This window comes from Anabrus simplex, chromosome 5, assembly GCF_040414725.1.
Source record: "Anabrus simplex isolate iqAnaSimp1 chromosome 5, ASM4041472v1, whole genome shotgun sequence".
Lineage (NCBI taxonomy): Eukaryota > Metazoa > Arthropoda > Insecta > Orthoptera > Tettigoniidae > Anabrus > Anabrus simplex.
The window spans coordinates 112,210,348-112,237,039 of NC_090269.1; the positions used below are offsets into that span (position 1 = coordinate 112,210,348).

Below are 26,692 nucleotides of genomic sequence, written 5' to 3' on the forward strand. Positions count from 1 at the left end.
TAGTTCTTTGACTCCGCACTAGGGTGCGCTATTGTTGATCTTCAGTAGTGTCCTCTAGAAGAGAAAGTTCACACTTCTTACTTCAAGCGAAACAAAAACACATCAAAAGTGACACAGTTCAAAAACTCAAAATTTTCCACGTGGTGACATCTTCTGAGAAAGTAGAGAATTAATAGAATAGATAAAGTTCAACCTTCCTCCAGAAGAGGAGTTTCAACTGGCGCAACTTTTAAATAAACGGTGTAGAGGTGTACCGCCCGGTACAGAGGGGTTTAAACTGCACAACTTTGATTTCTTAGTATTATTGTTGAGCTTGTCGTTTTCTCTGCGCAACTTGAACCTCAAACAGTTTTACACAAAATAAAGATTAACTGCCTGTTTTAATATCGCAGTCCGGAATAAAGGCTGGAACTTCGTGGAAAGTGGTGGTGGTGATTTTTGTTTTAAGAGGAAGTACAACTAGGTATCATCCTCTCTGAACAAATTAAGTGGAAAAAAATTAAGATAAAATTGTTTATTCAACGAAGGAATGTCGAAACGAAGTACAAAGTAAAACAAAAAAGTATTGTATTAAGCCGAAAAGTTCACTGACGAATCAAAAGGGAACGTGAGATTCCTGAGTAACAGGACACTTGCAGTTTACTCACCCTTGAATAATCCACTGTCGCACATAAAGCGGATTACGAGATCAGCAGTAGTCGCGTCATAGGCTAATATGCATTCGAGTGTTACCTGCAGGCCGAGGCTCCGTCTTAGGTCAGAGAAATCGGCGCACGCTGTGAGGATGTGAACCACGGTGAAGTCGGCACCGTAAGAGCACACTGGGGGGCGTCTGCCCTCTTTAGAAGAGTGCGTAGATCGTCCGTGACCTAACCTCAGCCTTCACAGTACTATGGCCTCTCTTCGTGAGGGCCAGAAAGAGGACCGCCACACGGTGGTTGCCTTCTTAATTGCTCTCAGCTTGTTGGGAGTTCGGATAGCTAACCACTCCGATTCCGGAGGCCAAGATGGTTCGACGTAGCTGGGGACAAATATATTTAGCAGGAGCAGGTACATTCATAGGTTTTGGAGGTAAAAGTACCGCTTCCTTTGCAGCTTTATCCACAAGTACATTTCCCGCAATCCCAACATGGCTTGGAAGCCACGCGAAGTGATTTTTTCGTGGATATTTTAATTTTTATTGTATATTACTTATAACATTAGAAATAAGAAATGGAAATGTTCTGTAAGTGGGCGGAAATACTTGTTGAACCATAAGTAAATAAATACATACAGTAAATAAATAGATAAATCAACCTGGACGACACTTCGTCACAGGCGAACGGGTGTATATTCAACCGCACAAAAATTGACCGTCGCAGAAGATGACTTTCTTTCAAAATCCTCACCTTTGAAATAGGATGAACATATTGTGCAGGTGGAAGGATTCCAAGTATCATCTTTTCGGACAACGGCTATCCACAGTTTAAGAATATCCTCGCATTTCGAGAATGTATAAAATTAAATATACTTTGCGGGCGAATTTTTATGCGGTGAATTGTACCTCCGTCGTTCATTCAACGATCGGCTCGAATAGTGAAGCTTTTCTCTAGTGACAAAATTGTGTTTTTCTCTTTGCATAACCCAGCAGTTGTGCCACTTAACAACATGATTTATAGATCTGGAACCTAACAGTACCTACAGGAACAGGTGAACGCTATAATTTGGAAGTCATAAATTCAAGCAGAGACATTCTCACTAAGGAAAATGAAAAGACGAAACTGAAAAGAATAGCCATCTAGGGTGACGTATTAATGGCTGCGGAGATAGGAAGGGAACCGGTTTTAAGATTTCTCTCTTTCAAGCGTACCGACAAAAAAAAGCATACCTAGTATGTTAACTGAATGAATGCGTGAAACAACTGCCTATAGAGATATTGTAGCTACCTTGTTTTAATGAGCAACCGAACACTTGTTTTTCTTATACACAGATAGCCTACTTTAACGTTTGAAGAGAGACACAGCAAGTGCGTACTGGACCGAAATCAATGAGAACCTGTTCCTCGGTACTTTTAAGACGTAGGGTCACGTCCTGGTTTTTAGATGGGGAATTTGAGGCTTTGATTAGGATACTCGTTCGTTTGTATTGTTGAAGCATTCTAATGTTATGCATGCTAGTATTTCAGATTATATCCGTAAGGTTTGGAATGGGTGGTGACTGAGGAATTTTTCCTCACAAGAGTAATTTAATTTCCAGTCTGACTAACAATGAATAGAGGAATGTAAATCATTCCGCCTTTATAAATACCCCGACTGAAAAGAAAGAAAAAAGAAAAAACCAGATAATTTCGCAGAGTTGAAAGAGCGTAATGTGTTTAGAGCTGGTCATTTTAAAAATAGACCCGTGGCATTGAAGGCAAGTTGCATTACCGTACTGTACCGGTAACGTTATTTGATTACTGGATAGGTATGCTGATCAGTAGCGAAAAAAGATTAATTAATCTTCTATTCGTAACTAATATATAGAGTTAAAACATTTTTCACTGCAGAAAGTACAGTATAGCTACATGCGAAGCTCATGAACCATCTTGCTTTGACTAGGTGTAGCATAAAATGCTAGTTCTACAAATGAAAGCCGATGAGGAAGTCCTATGAACTTCAAAAATTCATTAATTTTTTTCCTCACGTTCTCCCCTTCATGAACAGGTTACAGACCTCATAGCAGAACTCACAATGAATATTTTCTCCAGTCTGCAGTTGTTTCAGTTAATCTGCATTTCTTAACCGAACTGGTGGGAATAACGGTAGGAGTGTAATACTGATAAAGGGATATCTGACAAGTTAGCAATCAATTCTTCTTCTTCTTCTTCTTTTCCCCCCCACCCTGATGGGGTTGTGGTATTGAACGGTATCGCATATGTTGCCCTGTTTTACGACTGGATGCCCTTCCTGGCGCCAACCCTGTACGGAGGAATGTATTCAGTGTTGCGTGCTTCTGTGGTGTATATGAAGAGCGAGAGGTATTAACCAGACGCAGTAAAAATCCCAGACTCAGCCGGGAATCGAATACGAGACCCTCTCAAACGAAGGCTACGACATAGACCATTCAGCAAAGGAGGCGAAATGAGCAACCAATTGATTGGATGAAGCATGATATTCCCGTTATCTTGGACAAAGAGTTCATGAGAAGTAAATTCATGAGAAGAAATTACACCAAGACCCAATACAGACAATAAATAATGCATAATAATAGGTAATAAATTTCATATTATTCTGTATTGAAGGGCAATATAATGTAAAACAAAACCTATTCAGTACTGGTACTATTTATTGTAACCTTTAAAAAGATACATATATTTGATGAAACTAGTTTCGGTCTTGCTAGAGACCATCAAGTAGGCTATTTTCTTTGCCTGGTTGGTGTTATAAATAGGTGGAAACCTTTAGATTTTGTTTTACCTTACATCGCTCTTCACTACGGAATAATATGAAATTTATTACTTATAATTATAATGCCAACCAGGCAAAGAAAATAGCCTACTTGATGGTCTCTAGCAAGACCAAAACTAGTTTAATCAAATATATGTAATTTTTTTAAGGTTACAATAAATAACATTGAATAGGTGGAAACCTTTAGCTTTTGTTTGGCATTAAATAATCTAATGGGAACAAGAAAGGTCCACCTATTCAATACCATACAATGTTATAAATTAATTTATAACATTTTATTATTCTTAGGACCGATTTCAATGCTGGTGTGCATCATCATCAGCCATATAATAAGAAAAAACATACAATGGCAAGGTTACAAAAACAATGCATAAAGTGTACACAAATATTACAAAATTAGGCATGACTTAATTAAAAACATTACCCGTAAACATTAACTTATAACCTAAACCTAAAAATATAGCACCAGTTGTCTTAAAAATAATAATGCATAGGTTCGTAGATTTGACACAACAATGACGAGGTTAGTGAGGTAGAATCATAGGAGCTCATGATGCTGGCAGCATATGTATGCATGTAGGCTATATTGACAGGCTGAGTGGTTCAGACAGTAGGACTTGGAGCGCTAGCTGTCTGAGTCCAGGTTGGTGGGTTCGGTCTCAACTTAGACCGGTGATATTTGAAAGTGCCCTAATACCCCAGCCTCGTGTCTGCAAATTAACATTGGCAAGTCAAAATGCTTGTCTCTGGAAAAAGTAACTTGCGAGTTGCCACATTAAATTATTATTATTATTAACTCTAATGTGTGTATGTACCATCATTACAAGTATTGACTAATTCATGCCATCCATGTTCTGAGACAAGTAAGGCTTCCTTTTTCACAAGTCAGCTGACGTTTCATATTTTGGCAACATGATATAAGACCACATGCACCTTCATTCACTTCCACTAGGTCTCCAAAGCTGTCACCGATTGGAAATGTCTGCAACATTATGACCATGTTAGCCTGTTACTGTTGATGGACTTTGAAGACAGGTGATTGATGGGTGGAAACTTATTCCATGGCACACAGTAGAAACCTTACTGTAATACATTCAGTGTTCAGACAAGTACAACAGGTTGTATGAGCAAGAGGTGGGTAACTTAACATCACTTATTGATTTATTCTGTACATTTTGTATGTATAACAGGAAATATTGATCATATCTTCTTTATCCTCAGAAAATCAGGTGAACGTCACAAACTGCCTCATGAAGTTTGTACATTTATGAACAGTTCATTTAACGCAGTGGTGATCAAGACCAGAATCAGCACAATTAACCTGCTTCGATCAATGAGGTTCTTTGCAACTGCTCTAGTATCCAACAAAACATTACTTTAGGGTGAAATATTGTCTTGTCATAAGTATTTCAACTTTCGATCTTGTTTGTAATAGTAAAAATTTGTGAAGTACAAAGGAGAGATATGCTAATGTAACTAATGTAACTATAGCCCTGAGCTCCATAGTGTTGAATGGGAACTAGGGCTCAAGAAAAGGTTCGCATACTATAGATGGGGAGAACTGGTTTGCTTTTGTTCTTTTCTTGAAAACCTAGGAATCTGTTGGCAATTAATCTACTTTATAATAAATTACTAGTATTATAATATCCTTGTTTTAAATATATGTTACATATTGCACTACATACATATTCCAGTCTGAGACCAGTATTGTTGCTGAAAGGTTGACAAACAATCTGTAATAAACAATTTTCATTTCCTTCTTTTCTCAACAGTTTAATTGAAATAAATGATGTGTTTACAGGGCAGCAACAGCAGCACTTGTAGAAAAACAAAGTCGAGAGATGTTGGAACTCATCAATGAAAAGCGTAGTGAATATATGATGGCTGAATCTCTCTATCTGGATGATATAGATGGGTATACAGAAGATGTACTTCTCCCATACCCTAGTCAAGCCCCTATACCTGCACCACCAGCCCTCTCCAAGTTTGAAGTATACAATGATCCCATTGAGTTTGCTGATATTGATCAAATTGCAATTTCGGTAAGTTGTAGTATTTTTCAGATCAAATTTCAATTACCAACCACAAACTAGTTTTCTTGTTTATGAAAAAAAAAAAAGTGTTGTAATATTATTTAAATTTGACTCTGCTTACAGGTGGCTCAAGAGGATCAGAAAACTTTCACAGATTTAGTCAGAAAGTTAGTGGGCCGTTGTGGATCTGACATTGAAAAGGCAAGGTAAGACCTAAAATGCTTTGCCATATTATTGTTGAATATCAGAAATATAACAAATTATAGAATTATCAGTACAAGAAAACTACACATTATATGGGCTGGAAAGGGAATAGGAACTGCTTTGCACAAAAAGATCAGTTTTCTGCTCATTATGATGCTGCTGTCATAGAAGACAGTATACTGGTACGTGAACCATTAGAATGATAATTGTAGGCCAAGATAGGGGAGTCAGAGAATTATATTCCAGATAAGAAAGCATATTGCCGTGATTCTTGATGATCTCATGATGCTAATGAAAAACAATGGGAGAGATGGGGTAATAGTGGTGATTATTATTTTAAGGAGAGGTACAACTAGGCAACTATTCCCTGTTAACATTAAGAAAGAGGTTTGATCAGAAGGGAAAGCGCTTGGAAACAATAACTTTTCCAGCAGCAAAACTCTACTTTCTCTCAGACAATCCAATCTGCGTGTACTTTGACACAACTCTTCTAAGGGAATTGTCCAAAATTAGGAACTGAGAGCCCTGTAAGATTTATCACATCTGATAGATGATGTGCAACAAATGCTAGCTACTGAGCACGAGGAAAACTGAGATCACAGCACAGATTTACTTGAGGATAGATCATGGAAAATTATACGTACTGTATTGTATTGATGAAATTAGTGACATTTAATAGAAAATGATAACATAGAAAAGGAATACACCAATGTATGGAACATAATTATGAAGAACTTTGCTGATCAAACAGTAAAGAAAACGTAAACATTATTCCCAATGCTTCCATTTGAAAAGCTATGATGATGACGATGATGTTATGTGGCCTCTGGAGAGGCCTGGTGCAGGTCTTTCTAGTTGATTCCCATGGGCGACCTGCGTGGTCTGATAATGGTAATTACGAGGAAACGGTGAAAGACAATGTTGGTACATAGCTTACCGCTGTTGAATAACATCAGGAGGTTTGCTCAAGGTTTAACCATCACCACCAACAGTGCCATATGCCATCACTCCATATGAACACTGTTACACAGGTTTGGAATTGAACTCAAGTTTTTGGCGTGCAATCTAGTTGTTAGAAATTGTATACCACCACCTCTCTTACCGTACTTGCCAATATTCTGATGATGAAAATTTTTCCTACCAGCGAGAGTCAAGATGGGTAACCATAGTGTCAGACTATAAAGACATGATGCTTTAACGATCACTGCCACCAGTCAAGCAAAAGTAGATTCAGATCCTTAGCCCTAGGTGATGCAGCTTTTTTCAGGCACATTCCCAATGAAGGCGAGCTCTAGGTACCATTTTAAACACCTACTAGCCCTCCTTCCAATCTTAAATTTCTGACAGTACCAGGAATTGAACCTGGGCCCCTGAGGATGGCAGCTAATAATGCTAATCATTACACTACAGAGGTGAACAAGCTGGAATTAATACACTTATCTTCTTCACAATCTCCAGACAGTTCAGAACTGAAACAATATTCCATGTTCAGAATTGTCCATGATGTAGTTCCAAAACCCAGACATAAATAAAGCATGTTTAGCATATATAAGCATGCTACAGGATTAAGAAATATGCTATTGGAGATATGTAACAAAAACGTTTCAATCTGTCATATTACCGGTATTCATTAATTTCTTACTTCATATTCTGATTTCTACTTATACACATTGGTTCCTTTACAGAACAATATTCCGATGGATCACTGTCAAGAATCTCAACACAATGCAGTTTGACGAAAACCTGCGAGGAGATACCCCTATGGGATTGCTGAGAGGCATCAAACATGGTACAGAAAGCTATCATGTACTCTTCAAACGACTTTGCAGGTAAATGTGGTCACTTATTTCTTATTTTGTTAATTGATTTATGAAAATTCAGTTTAAAATGTAAAATTCCTTTATAAAATGTCTTCACTCAATATTTTTAAAAACTGATGTTCGTAAGTTGTGTATATATGTGCAATAAGAGGTAGGATCCAAAAGTTTGAAGACCGCACACATAGAAGCCATGAGCATGTCGTTAAAGTAACAGTGTCTGAAACAAATCTTACCATTCCTGCCATAGACAATCAGAATGGTTTTGCCTCCGAAGAGCAGACATGTTCTTCTATTATTAGTTGTGTTTGTAATATTGTAATGTTATTGGTTTTATATCCCACCAACTATTTTTACCATTTTCGGAGACACCGAGGTGCTGGAAATTTTGTCCCACAAGAGTTGTTTCGTCGTTGACTGATGCTCCTATCCGAGTACAAAGGGCACTAGGAAAGTTTTGCAATGTGAGTGAATGCTTTAGACTTTTTCAAAATAATTTCCACCACACTCAATACACTTCTCCATGCATCGAAACCAGTCACTGAACCAACTCTGCCACTTTTCTTCGGTTACATTTTCACACTCTTGATCCCATGCTGCCAGAAGCTCCTCGTTGGATGCAAAACGCCGCCCTTTCAGCTTCAGCTTCACTTCTGGGAAGAGTGCGAAGTCACATGGGGCAAGATCAGGACTGTATGGAGGGTGATCAAGCAGAGTCAACCCTGATCTGGCAAGAAAATCCATTGTTATATTAGCACGATGTGCTGAAGCATTGTCGTGATGCAAGAGCCAAGTGTTGAGCCATGACCTTGGACGGAGCTGCTTGAGAGTCTGGATGACCTGAGGCAGACAAGTCTCACTGTACCACTTCGCAGTAACTGTCCTTTGTGTTTCTAGCACAACCCGAGTCAGCATGCCCCGTTTAGTGAAGAATACTGCAATAATCCTTTTCTTCACCGACCTTGACTTTTGCACAGTCACAGGAGTACCCTCATCTTCAAATAGCCACACCTTGTTCTGGGATTTTGTTGGGACATCGTAATAATAAAGCAAAGTTTCATTACCTGTAACGATGCTATTGACGTCACACAAAGTCCCATTTTCAAACTCTTTTAGCATTTCTCAGCACCATTTCACTCAATGTGCCCTTTGTTCCTCTGAAAGTGAATGGGGGCACCCAAAGGGAACAAACTTTTCTAACATGGAGATGGTCATGTAGAATTGAATGCATAGCTGGTGCAGGGATGTGGAGGGTCTCTTCTACCTGCCGATTTGTCAATCGTCTCTCTTGCTGCAACATTTTCCCCACAGCTTCAATGTTTTCCTCAGTCACTGATTCAGATGGTCGCCCAGAACGAGGATCATCTTCAACCCCAAAATTTCCTCTCTGGAACTCTTTGTACCAGCGGAAAATTGTTGTGCGATATTCACCTTTAGTGTTGTAATCTATCAGTTTCATGTCCGTATTGATACTTTGTATTTACAATCACAAAGAATGGGTACCGTCCACCTAATCAATACTTTATTATATCTTATTACTAAGCAGTACTGGTTTCGACCTTCACAGAGGTCATCGTCAGCTGGTCATGAGATCTAAAGTTATCTTAATATATAATTTTAAAAACATTACTAAATCTAATGAAGAATGTCACATGATGTAAGTGATAATATTAAAATATACAATATATAAAATATACAATGATATGATGTGTCTTCTGGTTTAAAAAACAAGCGTCAACATTCTATGACATGTATATCCTCTTTAATACAGTCATCCCGATTTAAAAAACACCTACATAAAAATAGTTAAAAAACAGAATCCAATATATATCAAGGAACCTCCCGAAGACATGCCCAGCCATACCTCACCTCCCCCAATCACTACCCCTACTGTACCTCCACTTCCCCTCTCTACCACCTCTAGCTCACCTTCCCCAATCAATACCCCTCATGCCCCTCCACTTCCCCTCTCCGTTACCGCAAGTACAAGCCCTAGACGTACACGGAGCAGTACACGAGGTGCTCCCTAACTCTACACATTCGACCAGTCCACAATATTATGTAAGCAAACACTCATTCCACACGTTCATTAGATATTCCATTGACAAAATTCTTATACTTCATTTTCTTCTCTGTTCTTGCAGATCACTGCACGTCCAACAACAAAACTACAAAGAGGGAACATCTGCACCTACTCAATATCTTTTAACGAGATTAGTACCAAGAAAACTAATGACACACCATAATATTTTGATGTTCATCATCCAACATTCTTAATCATATGAACTTAAAAGAAAAACAATATACATTGTTGAACATTCTAGAATGCTTGGTACAAACATGCCTGTGAATGTACAAATTAATATAATTCCAAAGCGTACCGCAAGAATACTGTGAACATTTTATCGTATTTTAGTGTATTATATGATACTAATTTTTATTACATCCATATCATAGAATGTTCCAGAATGCTTAGTATAAACATACCAATGAATGTATATAACGATTCACAAATATGAACTGAATTTCAAAAGTGTACTTCAAGAATGCCATAAACATTTTACGTGTAGAAATTCTATTTTACCAAATTATCTATTACTCACGAACAGTACACTAGAATTTTATGTAACATATACATGTCATAGAATATTGACGCTTGTTTTTTAAACCAAAGACACATCATATCATTGTATATTTTATATACTGAATATTTTAATATTATCTCTTACATCATGTGACATTCTTCATTAGATTTAGTAATGTTTTTAAAATTATATATTAAGTTAACTTTAGATCTCATAACCAGCTGAGGATGACCTCTGTGAAGGTCAAAACCGGTACTGTTTAGTAATAAGATATAATAAAGTATTGATTAGGTGGACGGTACCCATTCTTTGTGATTGTAAATTCACCTTTATACCAAACTGACATCTTAACTTGCTTTCAATCCCATTGCTTGGTAACAACTGATGTGAATGTTGTGCCTTGCTGTCTTCTAGACCAGTTTTCACCCCTCTTTTCATCCCTCACCATAACAGGGGTATCCAGCCAACCGTTTTTGCATATTGCAAAACTTTCCTAGTGCCCTTTGTATTCACATCTCTCCTTGATTTTTCCAATATTTAAATTCAGGGATGCAGTTGCCTTTTGTGGCTAAGGAGACCAATTCTTGCATGAAACATACCACATTAGTTGCATCTTACAGAGGGTGGAGGTCGTGGTTAAGCCTAGCGTTGTTCACGTCTTTGATGTTTTTCTGCTTCCTGTCTACAATTTTCACGCTGAAATTGTGCAACAACAGCAGCTGCAGTTGTGCACCAGTGAATGCAGTCTTCTGCAATGATATACCAAGTACTTGGATCAATGTCAGTGCTACTGAAAGTCTTTCCTTAATCTGATCTTTATAGTACTTCAGAGGGCCACCATGGGGTCTCCTGCCTGTACTGTTTTCACTATACAGATTCTTTTGAGGAAGTCTGTCATCTTTCATGTGTTGGACATGTCCAATCCACTTGAGTTGGTGACCAATGATGGTGGCCTCTATACTGTTCATCTTTGCACCCTCTAGAACTGTTGTAATTGGAATGCAGTCATCCCATTTGATGTTCATAATGTATCTGAGCTTCTGTTGATGGAATTCTAGTTTCTTCATATCACGAAGATATAGAGTCCAGGTTTCACATCCATAGAACAGGGTGGAGATGACAACTGCTCGATACACCATCAATTTAGTATATATTCCTCGATCTTTATTCAGGAAGACCTGATGTATAAGATGTCCGAAAGCTATATGGGCAGAACGTATTCTGTTCTCCATGTCCTTCTCCGCTGAGCAGTTACTAGAGAGAATACTTCCTAGATAGAGGAAATTATCTACTTTTTCTAGAGGCATACTGGAGATAGAATACTGAAATCTGGAAAGGCAGTTACAGGAGCTGGCTGTGTGAGTATCTTTGTTCTGGAAATGTTGATGGTTAGGCTAAATCATTCGTATGCCCTAATGAAACAGTTAACTGACATTTACAACTCATCAGGTGTATGAGTGAGCTGGAGAAGTGTTGTCACCTGCATATTGCAACAGGAGTTCTTTAACTTGCCAGTAAATCTACAGACACAAGGCTGATGTATTTGAGCACCTTCAAATACCACCGGACTGAGCCAGGATTGAATCTGTCAATTTGAGCTCAGAAGGCCAGTGCTCTTCTGCCTGAGTTACTCAGCCTGGCAGTTGTGTTTGTGGTGTGAAGCACAAAACATGGGTTGCAAAGAACAGCATGTAAACATAAGATTTGTCAGTGTTCAGAGAAAGCAAAGGTTTCATTTTATTCACATGGAATTGTTCTCTTGGAATTGAGGACAAAATCATAAACAAGGAACTGTATCTGGATATTTTATGCTGTTTGATGAAGTCCATCTAACTTAAGGAGTACGAAATATGATGCAGTGGACAATGGTACCTTCTCAACGACAATACGCAAGCCCATCAGTCCCTATTGTTCTCAGAGTGCTTTTGAACTTTTCTGCCTCAACATTGTATCAGAGAATGAGGCAAAACGAGTATAGCAGGAGTCATTACAAGAGGATGCAAGTGATGGCTTCCAGAAGCTCAACAAGCTCACAAAAATTAAAGCCAACCAAGATATTCCTTTGAAGCTGTTCGGTAGTATTTTAAACATTCATGATAAAGACCAATATACCAAATTTGTAACTTTTGGATCCTTACTCATGCATTAATGTTTAAGGAAATTTATTTTAACCTAACTTAATATAAAGATAAAATGAAATGAACCCAATAGTGCAGATTATTGAGATACTGTTTGTCTGCTTTTAAATGGTAAGTATTTTGTCTAGATAATCAGATAATAGATGAAATTATTTGTATGAAAAATAAATATATTCAGAACATAAGTTTTGTGAAAACTTTCATCATTTTATATGATTCTGATCTCTTGTTTCTTGTTAACACAGTTATGCAGGTTTACACTGTGTAGTCATAAAAGGATATTCAAAGTCAGCTGGATACCAGCCGGGTGTCCGGTTTGAAGACAACCGTTTCCGTAATTCGTGGAATGCAGTGTATGTAGCTGGTGCCTGGAGGTTTGTACAATGTAATTGGGGAGCTCGACATCTGGTTAACGCGAAAGAAGTTCCGAAAGCTGGAGGAAAAGGCAAATCAGACAGTTTGAGGTTAGTATTTTGGTGTAATTTAAAATTTGTGTCTTGTGATATAAAATTGAAAACATATGCAAATATAAAACCAGATTATTTACAAAAAATGTATTCTATTCATTTTAAGGAACAGGAAATCTTCAAAATATTGTATTTTTAATCTCTTATAAATATTAGGTTAAAATTTTGCATGTTAGTAGAGACTGGGGAGATGACAGTATTTTAACCATTTCAAGTTATGGAACATGACATCAGAAGAGATCACAGCATTAAGGAGCCACTCATTTCATCTACTGAGCCTTGTAAAATGAATACTGAGAAGTATAACAAACCATAATGAAAATGATTTGAATATTATTAGGAAGCTATTTTATCAGAATATTTGTACCCTGAAGAAGGACTAATATAGTGAAGATTAATTATTATTCCTTCAAAACTCCCATAATACTGTATATAAAATTATTTATAAATAATTTCTTCACTAATAGTCAGTAAGTCAATTTAGGGGATAAGTCTTCCTTTCAAATGCTGTATACCACATTACAAGTTTATTCATTTTGATTCTTCTCAGTATGCAACAATTTCAAGTTATGAAAAATGACATACAGAAGAAAGCCATTTATTTCATATACTGAAACTTGTAGACTGAATAATGAGAGAACAAACCATAATGAAAATTATTTGAATCACAACTCAACTAGGTTTGGGGAACTGGGAAGTAAAGGGGAGGATTTTATTACACATAATGAGCTGATTACATTGTTGAAAATAGAAAATTTCCACCATGTCAGGAAGATGTGATACCGTACTTTATGCTTACTGCTGCACGCATAAAGATACATTTTGTAAAGTGGATGAAATTGTTTTTTATTTTAAGCAGATGACTGCAGCTATGATTATAGAAATTATCCAAATATGAAGTTTGCTCATTAACATTTTCATTAGCTAGAATCTAGCTGTTGTAAACAAAGTTTTGAATTTCCACGTTTTACTGCGTTTTTATGCTTAAACAATGAAGAAACACAAACATTGATGTATTAATTATCTGGATTGTTTTTGTTCCATATGGGGAGAATTCACAACTAGTAATCACAGGAAACCTATTACAAAACTGCTGAAAACTGCATCTGGATTTCCCGCTTGGTGACCAAGATGTTTCACACCACATCTAAGTTGCCACAAGTGCTATGGAAAAATTAATTCAGTGGCTAAAAGGGGGACGTGAGGAAACAAATCATATCGATCAGGTTTTTCATAAAAAAATAAACTGAGAATCTCACACCCCAATTTGCCATCAGACCAATACCTCATGGCAATGAATTACCAATACCGTTAGCTCCTTCTAATTGGCAAGAACTTTCAGAATCATAGAATAATGACTCAGACAACTGTGTAATGGCATTAACATCAAGCACATTATTATTATTATTATTGCTAGTTGTTTAACGTCACACTAACACATCAAAGGCTTTTGGCAACAGAAGGATGGGAAAGGTAGATATCAGCCATAGCCTTAATTAAGATACAATCCCAGCATTTGCCTGATGTGAAAATGGGGAAACCATGGAAAAACATCTTCAGAGCTGCCATTGGTAGGATTCGAACCAACAATCTCCCAAATGCAAGCTCACAGCTCTGCGACCTAACTCACTTGGTCCTGAGGAAGAAAAAAATCCACACTTCTCTGCACAAAACAAACAAAATTGCAGAACTTCCACCTGTTAAAGCAAGATACTGAGCTCCAGGCTTCAAGACTTTTTAATTTTCATTACCTAGTATCTCTGTTTTTACCATGGTGGTAGAATCTAACTGTAGTAAACAAAATATTGAATTTCCAGGTTTTATCACATTTTTTTGCTTAAACAATGAAGAAGCATAAACATTGAATTTACTGGGAAAGGACATGAAAGTTACCTTTTACTTTCTGAAATAGGAATCAAGACCTAACACTATATTTTTGGAAAGATGGTTCGCTCTGAGCTTGTGATGTGAATGGTTTAATGTCAAGAACTAAACTTTGTTTATTTATAGATACTTCAAAAATTAGTTTTGAAGGCTGTGCTACTTCACAGTGGCAATGAACTGCCTCCAGTTTCAGTGGCTTATGCAGTTGTTATGAAATAAATACATGAAAGCATATCACTAATTCTAGAAGCCATTAAATACAAGAATATAACTGGCATATTTGTGGTGATTTAAAAGTTATTGAACTTCTCCTAGGAGTACAGACTGGATTCACAAAATTCTGGTTTTCCTGTGCCTATGAAGCAGTCAAGCTACTGAAGAATACTATGTAGTTAAAGAGCGGTCCAAGAGTGAAGAATTCAAACCAGGGAAGCAGAATATAAAATACAAGCTATTGGTGAACATTTTTAAATGTCTATCTTCCTCCTTTACATAATATAAAACTGGGGTGGATGAAAAACTTTGTGAAAGGATTTGACAAAACACGGGAAGGTTTTGAATACCTGAAGGAAGTGTTTCCCAGTCTAAGTGAAGCCAAGATGTAAGAAGGAATTTTCATTGGACCATAGATAAGAAAATGACTTAAAATTCAGCTGAATGCTGCTGAGCGATTATTATTATTATTATTATTATTATTATTATTATTATTATTAAGATATTATTTTCATATCAAAATATACCCTGCATATACCCTGAAGGAAAGGGCAAATGTGTAGTGAAGATTAATTCTTATTCCTTCAATGCCATTATATTCAAAGGTATTTATAAATGTGGAGTTCTTCACTTGACAGCCAGTAAGACAATTTACGCGGATAAACCTTCCTTTCAAAATGCTACACATCACATGTCTAATTCATATTGATTCTTCTCTTAGATTGTTCAAGCATGCCAAGTTAATTTCTAGTTTCTTCCCCCAAATTGGGATGAAAATCAATATAAATGGTCATGTTCCAGATATGAATACGATGATCACTATTTCTTAACGGATCCTCGGGAGTTCATATACGAGTTCTTCCCACTTCAGTCTGATTGGCAGCTACTGAAGAACCCAATCACACTGCAGGATTTTGAAGAGTTACCGTTTGTACGTTCTCTTTTCTTCCGATATGGCCTCTACTTCCCTGATGCCAATACTAAAGCTGTCATGTACACTGATGCCACAGGTGAGAAACTCTCCAAGAGAAACACAGTATTTTCTTGAATACTTTACTCTGTTTAATAAACTGCTAACTTCAGTTATTTTTAAATCATAAAAATGGTGTTGTTTTTGTAAAGTACACAAAAATTATTGTTATATTTCACTGTAAAGAATATTTCATTTACTGAAACTTGTAAAAAAAATTTAAAGCATTCCAAAACACCATTGGATGAAAAACACCATTATAACTCACCAGTTTTGTTTCTGAAATTACTTATAAATCTCTAAGAACATTTGAAAATGCACTTGTTAGAGCAAACATTCATTAAAAAATATGGAAACTGGTGAATAAGGATTATATTTATTACTGCAAAATCACATGAATTGTATACCCTTGAACATATATTCTGATGTTTTCAAAATTAAGTATACAATACATTGTAGATAGTTTACAATAAATTATTATGTCAGGTTCCAAAGAATAGAGTTTGCCAACGGTACTACTTGGACACCAAATCAATTCGATCTGTTCTATTCTGTTCTTTTGCACTACTTAGTATAATTCTGTTAGACTTCTTGGCAGTGCTTCTGTTCTAGAAGAAATTGTGTCAGTACCCACCATGAAGATGCTATAACAGTAACTCCCACATTTTTAACATATTCCACAATATACCCTCATCTCTAGAATGCTGCTTACTTTTGATATCAACTGCAGATTGATGACCTCAGACAACAATGAATCCATATATTTGCTAAGGTTGAACTTAGTGAGAGGAGATTGATCGATCGATCAATCAATCAATCAATCAATCAATCAATCAATCATTGATCTGCATTTAGGGCTGTTGCCCAAGTGGCAGATTCCCTATCAGTTGTTTACCTAGTCTTTTATTAAATGATTTCAAAGGATGTTAGAAATTTATCAAACATATCCCATGGTAAATTATCCCAATCCCTAATTCTTCCTATAAATAAATATTTACCCCAATTTGTCCTCTTGAATTCTAACTTTATCTTCATACTATAATCTTTCCTACTTTTAAAAACTCCATTCAAGCCTATTTGTCTACTAATGTCATCCTGCGCCATCTTTCTGCTAACAGCTTGGAACATACCGCTTAGTAGAGCTGTTTGTCTCCTTACTCCCAAGTCTTCCCAGCCCAAGGTTTGCACCATTTACATAACACTACTTTTTTGTTGGAAATCACCCAGCATCCTGATGAGCATCAGAACAGCAGAGATAATCTAGTTGAAGTTACTAAAACAGACAATTCAAGATAATGGCTAGTACAATGTTAGAAAGTAACACTAGGAAACTTTCCTTGCACTAGCCTCAATATACCATTACACATACCAAACAACGCAGCTGCATAACCACAAGTTCCAGACAATAATGCTAAACACTCAGGATGACTAATTAAAGAGTTTAGAATTCCTCCAGCAGTTATGTCTGATAATTTGATCAAATCTAGGAAAAGATTCACAGGAGCTGAAAGTTCAAAAAAAAAAAAGAACTGTGTGAATATTATCACTCAGTGTTGATCTATTACTTACAGTTGTCAATTCATCAATAAGTTACAATACCTTGTTCTTGGGGTCCACTGTTAATGTTTTTTCTCATTTTATTTGCCATACAACTCACAACTTTATGTAAGCATTAGCAAAATGAATAATAGTCCCATGTATAGGCCATTATGTTCCTGTAAATTTATTTAGTCTTCGAATGGTTTTTTTCTTACATCGCACTGACACAGATAGGTATCATGGCAACGATGGGACAGAAGAGGGCTAGGAGTGAGAAGGAAGTAACTGCGGCCTGAATTAAGGTCCACTCCCAGCATTAGTCTGGTGTGAAAATGGAAACCACAGAAAACCATCTACAGGCTGATGACAGTGGGGTTCGAATCCACAAACCCCCAAACGCAAGCTGACAGCTACATTACGCAAACTGTGCAGCAACTCGCTCGTCTAAAATCGTTAAATTTTGTTTTTCGCAACTTTGTAAGCAGTTTAAAACATTTTTCCTGTTATATGTTAACCTTCATGACCTGTGTGCTGTACAATCTTGAGCAAAACCTGTTCTAATTGGCTACTACTGTACCCCTTCCTGAGACGGAGCATGATTATTCACAAAGGCGACAGAGTACCACGAGAGAGTAACTGCTCTCTCTTGTGCTTCTTTAATGAGAACAGTGTACAAGGTTATCAAATACTCGTATGCAAACAATACCAGACCACGTCCGGATCTTAACATATACAAAGCCGCAGAGCTATCTGTGAATACACTGACATTATTATAACGCCATCCCATGGATCACCTACTGTAGTCATCAAGATTAGGTACCAAGGTGACAGGAAACTCTTGCTCGATCATTTCTTTTATAGCAATGGCCCACCATTGCATGATCGATGCGGCAAGGCTGTGAGCCATCTGGTAGCGATGATTCCTGTAACGATGCCATTCAGGTGTGTGGTATCACGGTGCAAAGCAATCTGATAAAATCCTGACACCAGGTCTAACTTCATGGTAGAATGATGCGTTTTTATTGAGGCTAGAGTGTCGGCCTGTCCACAGAGGAAGAATGTAGGTCTGGTGATGAATGGTGTCCACACGCTCAAGTCATGTATCACCCCATTGGCCCCGGAGTCCTTGGGCCCTAGGAACAAGGGGAATGCTCTAGAGATAGGTCCTTGCTCAATGATATTAGACTGAAGGAGGTCATTTATTGTTGTGTCCATTCGAGGGATAGGTTGCGAGGGCCAGAGGATGGCTGAGGATGGCTGGGGCCTCACATGGGTGTAGCAGATAAACTCCTTGGTGAAAGTTGTGAGAGGCATAGGTGGGGGAGGAGAACTCTCCCTAGTCCACTCAGGTGTGCTACAGGCTTGCCGTGCTCTGAAAGCCTCCTACACTTGCAATTATGTACCAGTTAGACAAGCCTGCAGTAGAGGAAGTACTGTTTCATCTACATCAACTTCTCTGTATAAACTGATGTTTATGTTCCATGGCATTCAATACAAGAAAGCGGTGACATTTCCTCGCTGGCTATTTCCAGACTATGGATAAATTCTCTGAGTGTTTTATAACTGCATATTTCACATATTGCCTGTAAAGGCCAGAAGTAATGTAATGCAAGCTACATCATACTCTACTAAGTACCATAATATTACCAATCTAAAAATACATCTAGTCTTAGGTCTTGTACGAGATTTACCTTCGCCCCATCACAGTTGCAATTTTCTGTAAAACTTGAGGTTTATCATTTCATATATTACATTAATGATATATTTATATATTTTGATGTCATCTTTCAAACGTTACAATTTATAGAAGATTTAATTAATGCTTATTCCACTTCTTTATCCAGGAGCAGCTACTGTAAGGATAGCCATGCCATCACACATGCAGTCCAGTCTCATATTCCACTATAACCTTAAATTCTATGACAGCGATGGAGATAGCTTTGATGGTGTCAGCCTGAAACGATTCGTAATGCAGGTGAGTTAATATGAGTTCACATATATAAATATTTTCATCACTTCTCTGTGTTTATGTAAGGAAATTCAAACATAATTGTTGGCTTAACTATTTCAGATGAAAGAGTAAATTTTTTCTAACTTATAAAGATAATCAAGGAAAATTATATGGAAAACTCTAGTACCACAGAAAACTAGACAGGAAATGGCCATATTTGCTATACAATCGAAACCGTTTACAGCGACGTTGCTTTTAATGACGTACTGGATATAACGTTGAAATCTGACGGTCCCGTCTAAATCCTATATAAACATTGTATTTAAAAAATTGCTTATAATGACATAGCGTATAAAACGACATATTTGATCGTATTTTTCAGATAAATGTATCGGCTATAACATCCAATGCTGATTTTTGTTTGTTACACGTTTGGGGATTATATAGATGTTGATTCCCATAGGGAACCTGAAATATTTGTCCCAAATGAGTAAATTTATAATACCAATATAAATGGTCCTTTTATTTATTTACATTTTATGGTCTTCATTGGACCACTCTAGCCAACTTTATACAAAGAATTTTTTAGTTTCCTGTCAGCCCAGCACTTCTTCATTCTCTCTGATCTTATCATTCTTTCTTCATTGGAAATCACCCTTCCTATTGTCTGTTTGTTGATTCTGATTTTCAGTCTGGTTTGTTTGTCTGTGAGTTTCTTGATTTTGTCGGTTTTGTTTCTTAGCTCTTCCACTGTAATTTGTAGTTCATCCATATCTTCCTTGATTTCTGTAATACACTTAATGTTGCACTTACTATTCCATAATTTTTCTATTATTCTCCTGATGATCCTGTTCTCTGGTGTCCTGATTAGATGTCCAAAAATTGAAATGCGTTTCTTCCTGATTGAGCTCATTACTGGTTCTATTTCCTTGTAGACTGTTTCATTAGAAGCTACTCTCCAGTGTCCATCTTTTTGGTATGATTTGTTGATGCATGTTCTAATGATTCTTCTCTCTATCTTGAGTATTTTGTCTATTTGTGCAGTGTTAGTTGTTTTGAAGATGGTTTCGCTTGTGTATGTTATTTCTGGTTGAATGACTGTTTTGTAATGTTTTAATTTTGTTGCTATTGACAGGCCTTTTTTGTTGTAGGTATTCTTGGTGACATATTTTGCTCTGGTCAGTTTATTTATTCTGTTATGCCATGCTGGCTTTTCATTGAGGTCATATGTTATGATTTCTCCCAGATATTTAAATTTATCTACAATTTTGATTTCTTGGTTTCCTATGGCAATTTTGTTTATGAGTGGTGGGTCAGTAAACATGATTACTGCCTTTTCAAAAGATATTCCAAGACCAATTTTCTGTGCTATTTCCTGTAGTGATATAACTGTTGTCTGGTTTCCTGAATATTGTTGGACAAGAGAGCAAGGACATCGGCAAAACCTAGGCAATTTAAACTTATGTTGTGTTTGGGTCTTCCAATTCGGATGTTCTTTGGGTTACTCTTGTACCATTCCCTCATTATATATTCCAAGGCACAGTTGAACAGCAGTGGTGACAAGCAATCTCCTTGTCTTAAGCCTGTTTTTATGATGAATGGCTCAGAGAATTCCCCTCTGAACTTGATTTTTGATTTAGTGTTGTTAAGGCAAGTTCAATCAATTTGATTAATTTTGGATGGAGCCCAAAATTTCTTAATATTTTCAACATTGAAGGTCTATGGATACAGTCGTAAGCTTTTTTAAAGTCCACGAAGGTTATTGCAAGAGGTTTGTTTTGCTTCTTGTAATATGCTATGGCTAATTTTGAAGTGATGATTTGTTCCGCACAGCTTCTCCAAGGTCTGAAGCCTCTTTGGTATTCACCTAATTCTTCCTCTAGTTGCTCTCTGATCCTCCTGTATAGGATTCTGGAGAAAATCTTGTATGTGCAGTCTACGAGAGAGATACCTCTGTAATTATCTGGATTGCTTTTATCTCCTTTTTTGTGGAGTGGGTGGATTATGGCTGTGGTCCAATGTTCGGGGAACTTTTCTGTTATCCAGATTTTTGTTAGGGCCATGTGTAAGGATGTTCGAACTGTATCACTGGCATATTTCCACATTTCTGCAAAAACTTGGTCTTCGCCGCATGCCTTATAATTTTTCAACTCTTTGAGTGCTGTTTCCACCTCTTGGATTGTGGGGGGGATTTATGAGTTCAGGCGGGGTTTTGATGGGCGTGTCTGTATTCATTGCTAAAATTTCCTGGGGTTCTTCACAATTCAAAAGTTTAATGAATGCTTTTGCCATGATTTCGTTATTTTCCTTGTCGTTATGTGTCGTTTTTCCATCCTCACTTTTCAGCATTAATGTGGGAGGGGCAAATTTTTGTACTTGTCTTCCAAACATTTTGTAAAAGTCTCTGGAATCTATGATATAGATGGGAATCAACATCTATATCATCTGATGGCCAGGCAGGCATCAGTTTTTGCAGTTTTTGGTAATGAGACAAAGTCTCTCACAGTGCATTGGCACTGCCGGTGGGTCCAAGTAGCCTACGCAGTGGCCTCCACGGTATGCACCTAGCCATGTGTCTTGGTAGGTGTGCTATTTACCAACTGATGAGCCCAACTTAGCACACTAGGGCGAAACGCTGGCAACCAGGAACGAGTTAGCTGGAAAATTTATAATGTCCAATAACAGACCATTTATATTGGTATTATTTGGGGATTGCTGACAACAATGTAACATTTATGATTTCAAATCAGTCTGTTAAAGGCAGGTATCACTGTGAAGATGATGCAAAAGAAAATGAAAGTTGCCATTGATGCTTTCACGGCCCATAACAAGAAAATAAGGTGAAAATTATTTACGTTTTGCAGAGAACTTTGCTCTGAGTCTTTAGAAGAAAATCTCAACTGATCACAAGAAAGACAAGAAAGACTCTTTGAATTTAGACGTTGTGATAGAAGTGGAACTGGTACGTTCATTTCACCAGATGCAGTACAGCAGTAGCGTTCGAAGTGGAAGCTGACAGAACCATCAGAATCAGTCTGAGAGGGTCACATAACATAACAGGTGTACACACATATGAAAGTATGACATTGACACAAGCCTGGAATAAAACATCTGGTGATGAGGAACGTACGAATTTGGAAACTGAAACAAAATAACAATAGTAAAGGGACAGGGAAGAGAACTACCTACGTAAATCGTTAATGGCTGGCAACCATGTTATGTAACTAATGCAGTAATAGTACTCACAAGGAAACTGTTCAAGTTGGACTACACAGATTTCAATGAAACTTCACTGAATGATCAATTAACATATGATCATTTTGCCATAAAATCATTGGTAGTGTTGCAATCAATGGCTGGAAAACAGCTGGGAGGCTTGGAGCATTTAGCTGATGACTTTGTATAGGTACTGTAGAAATAACCTGATAGTTCCATTTTACAGTTCCATAAAGCATTTTATACCAAAAATGAGATTTTGACATGAACAGAATTTCACACTGTACAAATCTATTTTACTAACACATAAGAACCTGAGGTCAGCCCTGCAGAGTTCAGTCTTAGATAGGGACACTGGAACAGGTAGAACATTTCTCATACCTGGGAACATCTTGTATAATGCACTAATGATAACGATGCACCTCAGAAGAGAATATGGAGAATAATAATAATAATAATACATAATCTTATTTGCTTTTATGTCCCACTAACTACTTTTACGGTTTTTGGAGACGCTGAGGGCCAGAATTTAGTCTTGTAGGAGTTCTTTTACGTTCCAGTAAATCTACCGACACGAGGCTGACGTATTTGAGCACCTTCAGATACCACCAGACTGAGCCAGGATCAAACGTGCCAAGTTGGGGTCAGAAGGCCCCATCTGAGCCACTCAGCCCGGCAATGTGGAGAAGAGTTTCCATGCTGCTCATATGGCATTTGGTCAGCTATCCTAACAGTTCATACTAAACTCATGGTGTATAAAGCAGTCATTATCACAACAATAGTCTATGGATGTAAAACCGGACCCTGTATAGCCATAACATCAAGAAGCTTAAGTATTTTCATCAACAGAAATTCTGTTCCATCTTAAATGTCCAGTGGGAGAACCATATCTCCAGTATTGCAGTTCTTGACAAAGCATGCATGAACAGTGTAAAAGCCTCTTTCATTAGCCATTGGCTTTGGTGGACTGGTCATATATGCCATATTAGCGACACAGGCTTCCTCACCATTTCATGTATGGTGAAATTTCCTCAGTCGCACAAGCATTATAAAGACTAGCTTAAACACACCACAAAGGTCACAAACATCAACCCTCAAAACTGGGGCACACTTACTAAGGATTCCTCACTTTGGGAGGTAAATACAGGCAATGCCTGCACCCCATATTCCCTCAGTCATGTTTGCCCTGTTATAGTGTGCAGAGTGTAGCCTCGTGGTGAATGTGACAACATAATGGTACGACGACGCCATTTGGACCCCCTTTTGCAGGGTAGAATACTCGGCCGCCTCAAAGCAGGCCATCTCTACTGCTTTTTAACTGTTTGAGCAACTGCATCGCAAGGCATGAAGTATCTAAACAACAAATACCTATACTCCATCAGATACAGTCTTGTCCTCACCAATCCATCTAGTGCAATCTATGTGGATGTATGTTTCATGCTTAAATTGGCTTGTTCATTCATCAGAAGTACCGTTCATTGAAATGAACACAGCAACAGATCCTGTGAGCAGCACTTTCACCCCAGTAATCCCCAGTGGACCACCAGGCAGTAAGCATTCCACGAGTGTCACTATGCACTATCCAGAGACATGTAAGTGCTAATGGATTGTCTGCAGGAGAAACTGTGTAGTTGGAAATTCTGCCGCCAAAAGTATATGAATACATCTAAATACTAGCATTTTAATACTTCTGTATTGTTTGTAATGGAAGTTGCCGGATTCCAGTTCACACTCATTTTGTCATGCTGTGGATACCTTATGTAACAACAGCAAGTGGGCAGTGATGTTCTAACATAATAAATAATCATCCTACCATCTTTCATTGCAATCAATATCTTCGATACACGAAATTCCATTTAAAACTTCAGCAAAAAAAATAATCTTTTAAGTATTTTCAGGGCAGAATGACCATCACTATTAAGTTCGTGATGTCTTACTTCATCCTACTACACTAGTGTCCAAAAGTTAAGCATAAGTTACGAGTAAGCAGGGCAACAGGAAATAGACTGCAAATCGCACGACATATGCACCTACCAACCTTACGTGTTTGCTCTGTATAGGAAAGGAGTGTTCCCTGCATTGACTAGCGGGGTAACCGCAAGGTAAATACAGCCAGTGCCTGCGCCCCATATTCCCTCAGTCGTGTTTGCCCTGTTATAGTGTGCAGAGTGTAGCCTCGTGGTGAACGTGATAACACAATGGCACAACGACGCCATTTGGACCCCGTTTTGCAGGGTAGAATACTCGGCCGCCTGGAAGCAGGCCAGACACAGACCGAAGTCACTGTTTCCTTGAATGTGCCACAAAGTGTCATTTCCAGGCTTTGGAGACGATTTCGAGACAGGAGATGTTATTCGTAGGCCAGTACCAGGTCGACCAAGGGTAACCACCCCACAGCAGGACCAATATCTGGCCTTAACCACCCGATGAAATCGGAGTAAACTAGCAAGACAATTGTCGGCGGAGCTTGCAGCCATCTCAGGGGTTGCCATTTCCTGGCAAACTGTGTACCAGAAGCTTAGAACAGCAGGGCTGTTTGCCCGACATCCAGCGGTGTGCGTCCCGCTCACTCCAGCACAGAGACGGGCTCATTTAATCTGGAGCCATCAACATTGAAACTGGACCATGAATGAATGGAGGCATGTGCTCTTCATAGATGAATCCCACTTCAGTTTGCAGAACGATGCCCGTCGCACATTAATGTGGAGAGAACCGGGTAGTCAACACAACCACAGGAACATCGTGGAACAGGACCAGTAGGGTGGTGGTGGCATCATGGTGTGGGGCGACATCATGTTGAATGGCCGTATGGACCTGCAATTCTTCATAGGTGGTCCGAGGAACACTGTTAACGGTCCAAGATACAGGGGTAAGGTACTGAGACTACATGTTAGACTCTTCAGAGGTGCGGTTGGTCCAGACATCCTCATAATGGACAATAATGCCCGACCGCACCGCGTTGCTCTGGTGGATGAATTTCTGGCTAGGGAAGGCATTCATTGCATGGACTGGTCAGCGAGGTCGGCAGATCTGAATCATATAGAACATGCCTGGGATGCACTGAGGAGGCAAATTGCATCCCGTCAGCCTCCACCAAGGACCCTCCAAGACCTTTGCATTGTCCTTTCGGAGGAATGGAATCGACTGCCACAAGAGCTCTTGGACCATCTGATACAGAGCATGCCACGTTGCTGCGAAGCATGTGTGGCCGTTAGGGGTAACCGTACACCCTATTAACAGCATATTTTGTTGTGGAAGACATTGTCAAGTTTTGTTAGTTGTTGTCAAAGGTGTACCTTAGCTATCAGAACCTTTCTGACACTGTTTTGGACAAGTTATGTGACATATGGTGTGTGATTCAGCTTCCATTTGTTCAGCAATCCATCTGACATTCCTATCATGCGGTATGGCCTCGTTTAGTGATTATACTTAATTTTTGGACACTAGTGTAAGTTTTACTGCAATTGATACGGTCCAACCCAGACAGATCCAATGCCAGGGAAATCATAATATTAATTTTGACATGAGATTCTCAAATACGCTTATGATTATTATTATTTTCTGTACTGGTAGCACTATTACTATTTTTAATTTCCATGGCAGAAAACTAAGAAAAAAGTCATGTTTTTCTGTCCATTGAGCCAGTTGCCAAGAACGGCTATTCAAATAAAAGTGACTAAAAGAGTTTTGTGACAAGTTTACTGTCAAAAACAGTGGAGAAGCAAGATAATTCATCGTAATCATTATCACCACTATGTAACAGGCATCAGCTTTGAATAAAATATTTCATTTGCAAGATGGGGCTGTGAATTGTCAGGAAAATAGTAACTTTAGACACTTCAGGTTTATTTGTATGAGAAGAGAGACTTTTCTTTGTACATCTTATGAGATAAGCCAATTCTGATCTGGAAAAAAATACTAGTAATCAGTATTGCCATTAGGAATGTATAAATATATAAATCTGAAAGTTTTCCTGTAGGTTACTGTAAAGTTTTCATTATCCCTTTCTTGTGTTCTTCATCATCTCCTCCTTCTGGGCTGATGACCTACATGTTAGGCCTCTTTAAACAACAAGCATCATATTCATCTTCATCGCTTTTTCCCAGTTACCTAGGGTCAGCACTTTGTATGGATTTAGTTCAGTTTTACAGACACCAACTCAATGTGGAGGGATGTATTCACTGTTATTTCTGTGGTGGTTAGTAATGATGTATGTAAATGAAGCCCCAAGCTAAAGTAATCTTAAA

The 26,692-nt window shown here is 38.0% G+C and overlaps 1 protein-coding gene across 1 annotated transcript in view; it reads left to right on the top strand.

Annotated features, from left to right (window-relative positions):
• Hil (Hillarin) overlaps positions 1 to 26,692 on the top strand; it is a 422,790-nt gene that overhangs the window by 382,279 nt on the left and 13,819 nt on the right. Inside the window, exons 4-9 of the mRNA XM_067147077.2 lie at positions 5,230 to 5,470; positions 5,585 to 5,667; positions 7,351 to 7,494; positions 12,451 to 12,669; positions 15,571 to 15,779; positions 19,123 to 19,253. Of these exons, the coding sequence (XP_067003178.1) occupies positions 5,230 to 5,470; positions 5,585 to 5,667; positions 7,351 to 7,494; positions 12,451 to 12,669; positions 15,571 to 15,779; positions 19,123 to 19,253 (1,027 nt within the window). The remainder of the gene's footprint in view (positions 1 to 5,229; positions 5,471 to 5,584; positions 5,668 to 7,350; positions 7,495 to 12,450; positions 12,670 to 15,570; positions 15,780 to 19,122; positions 19,254 to 26,692) is intronic.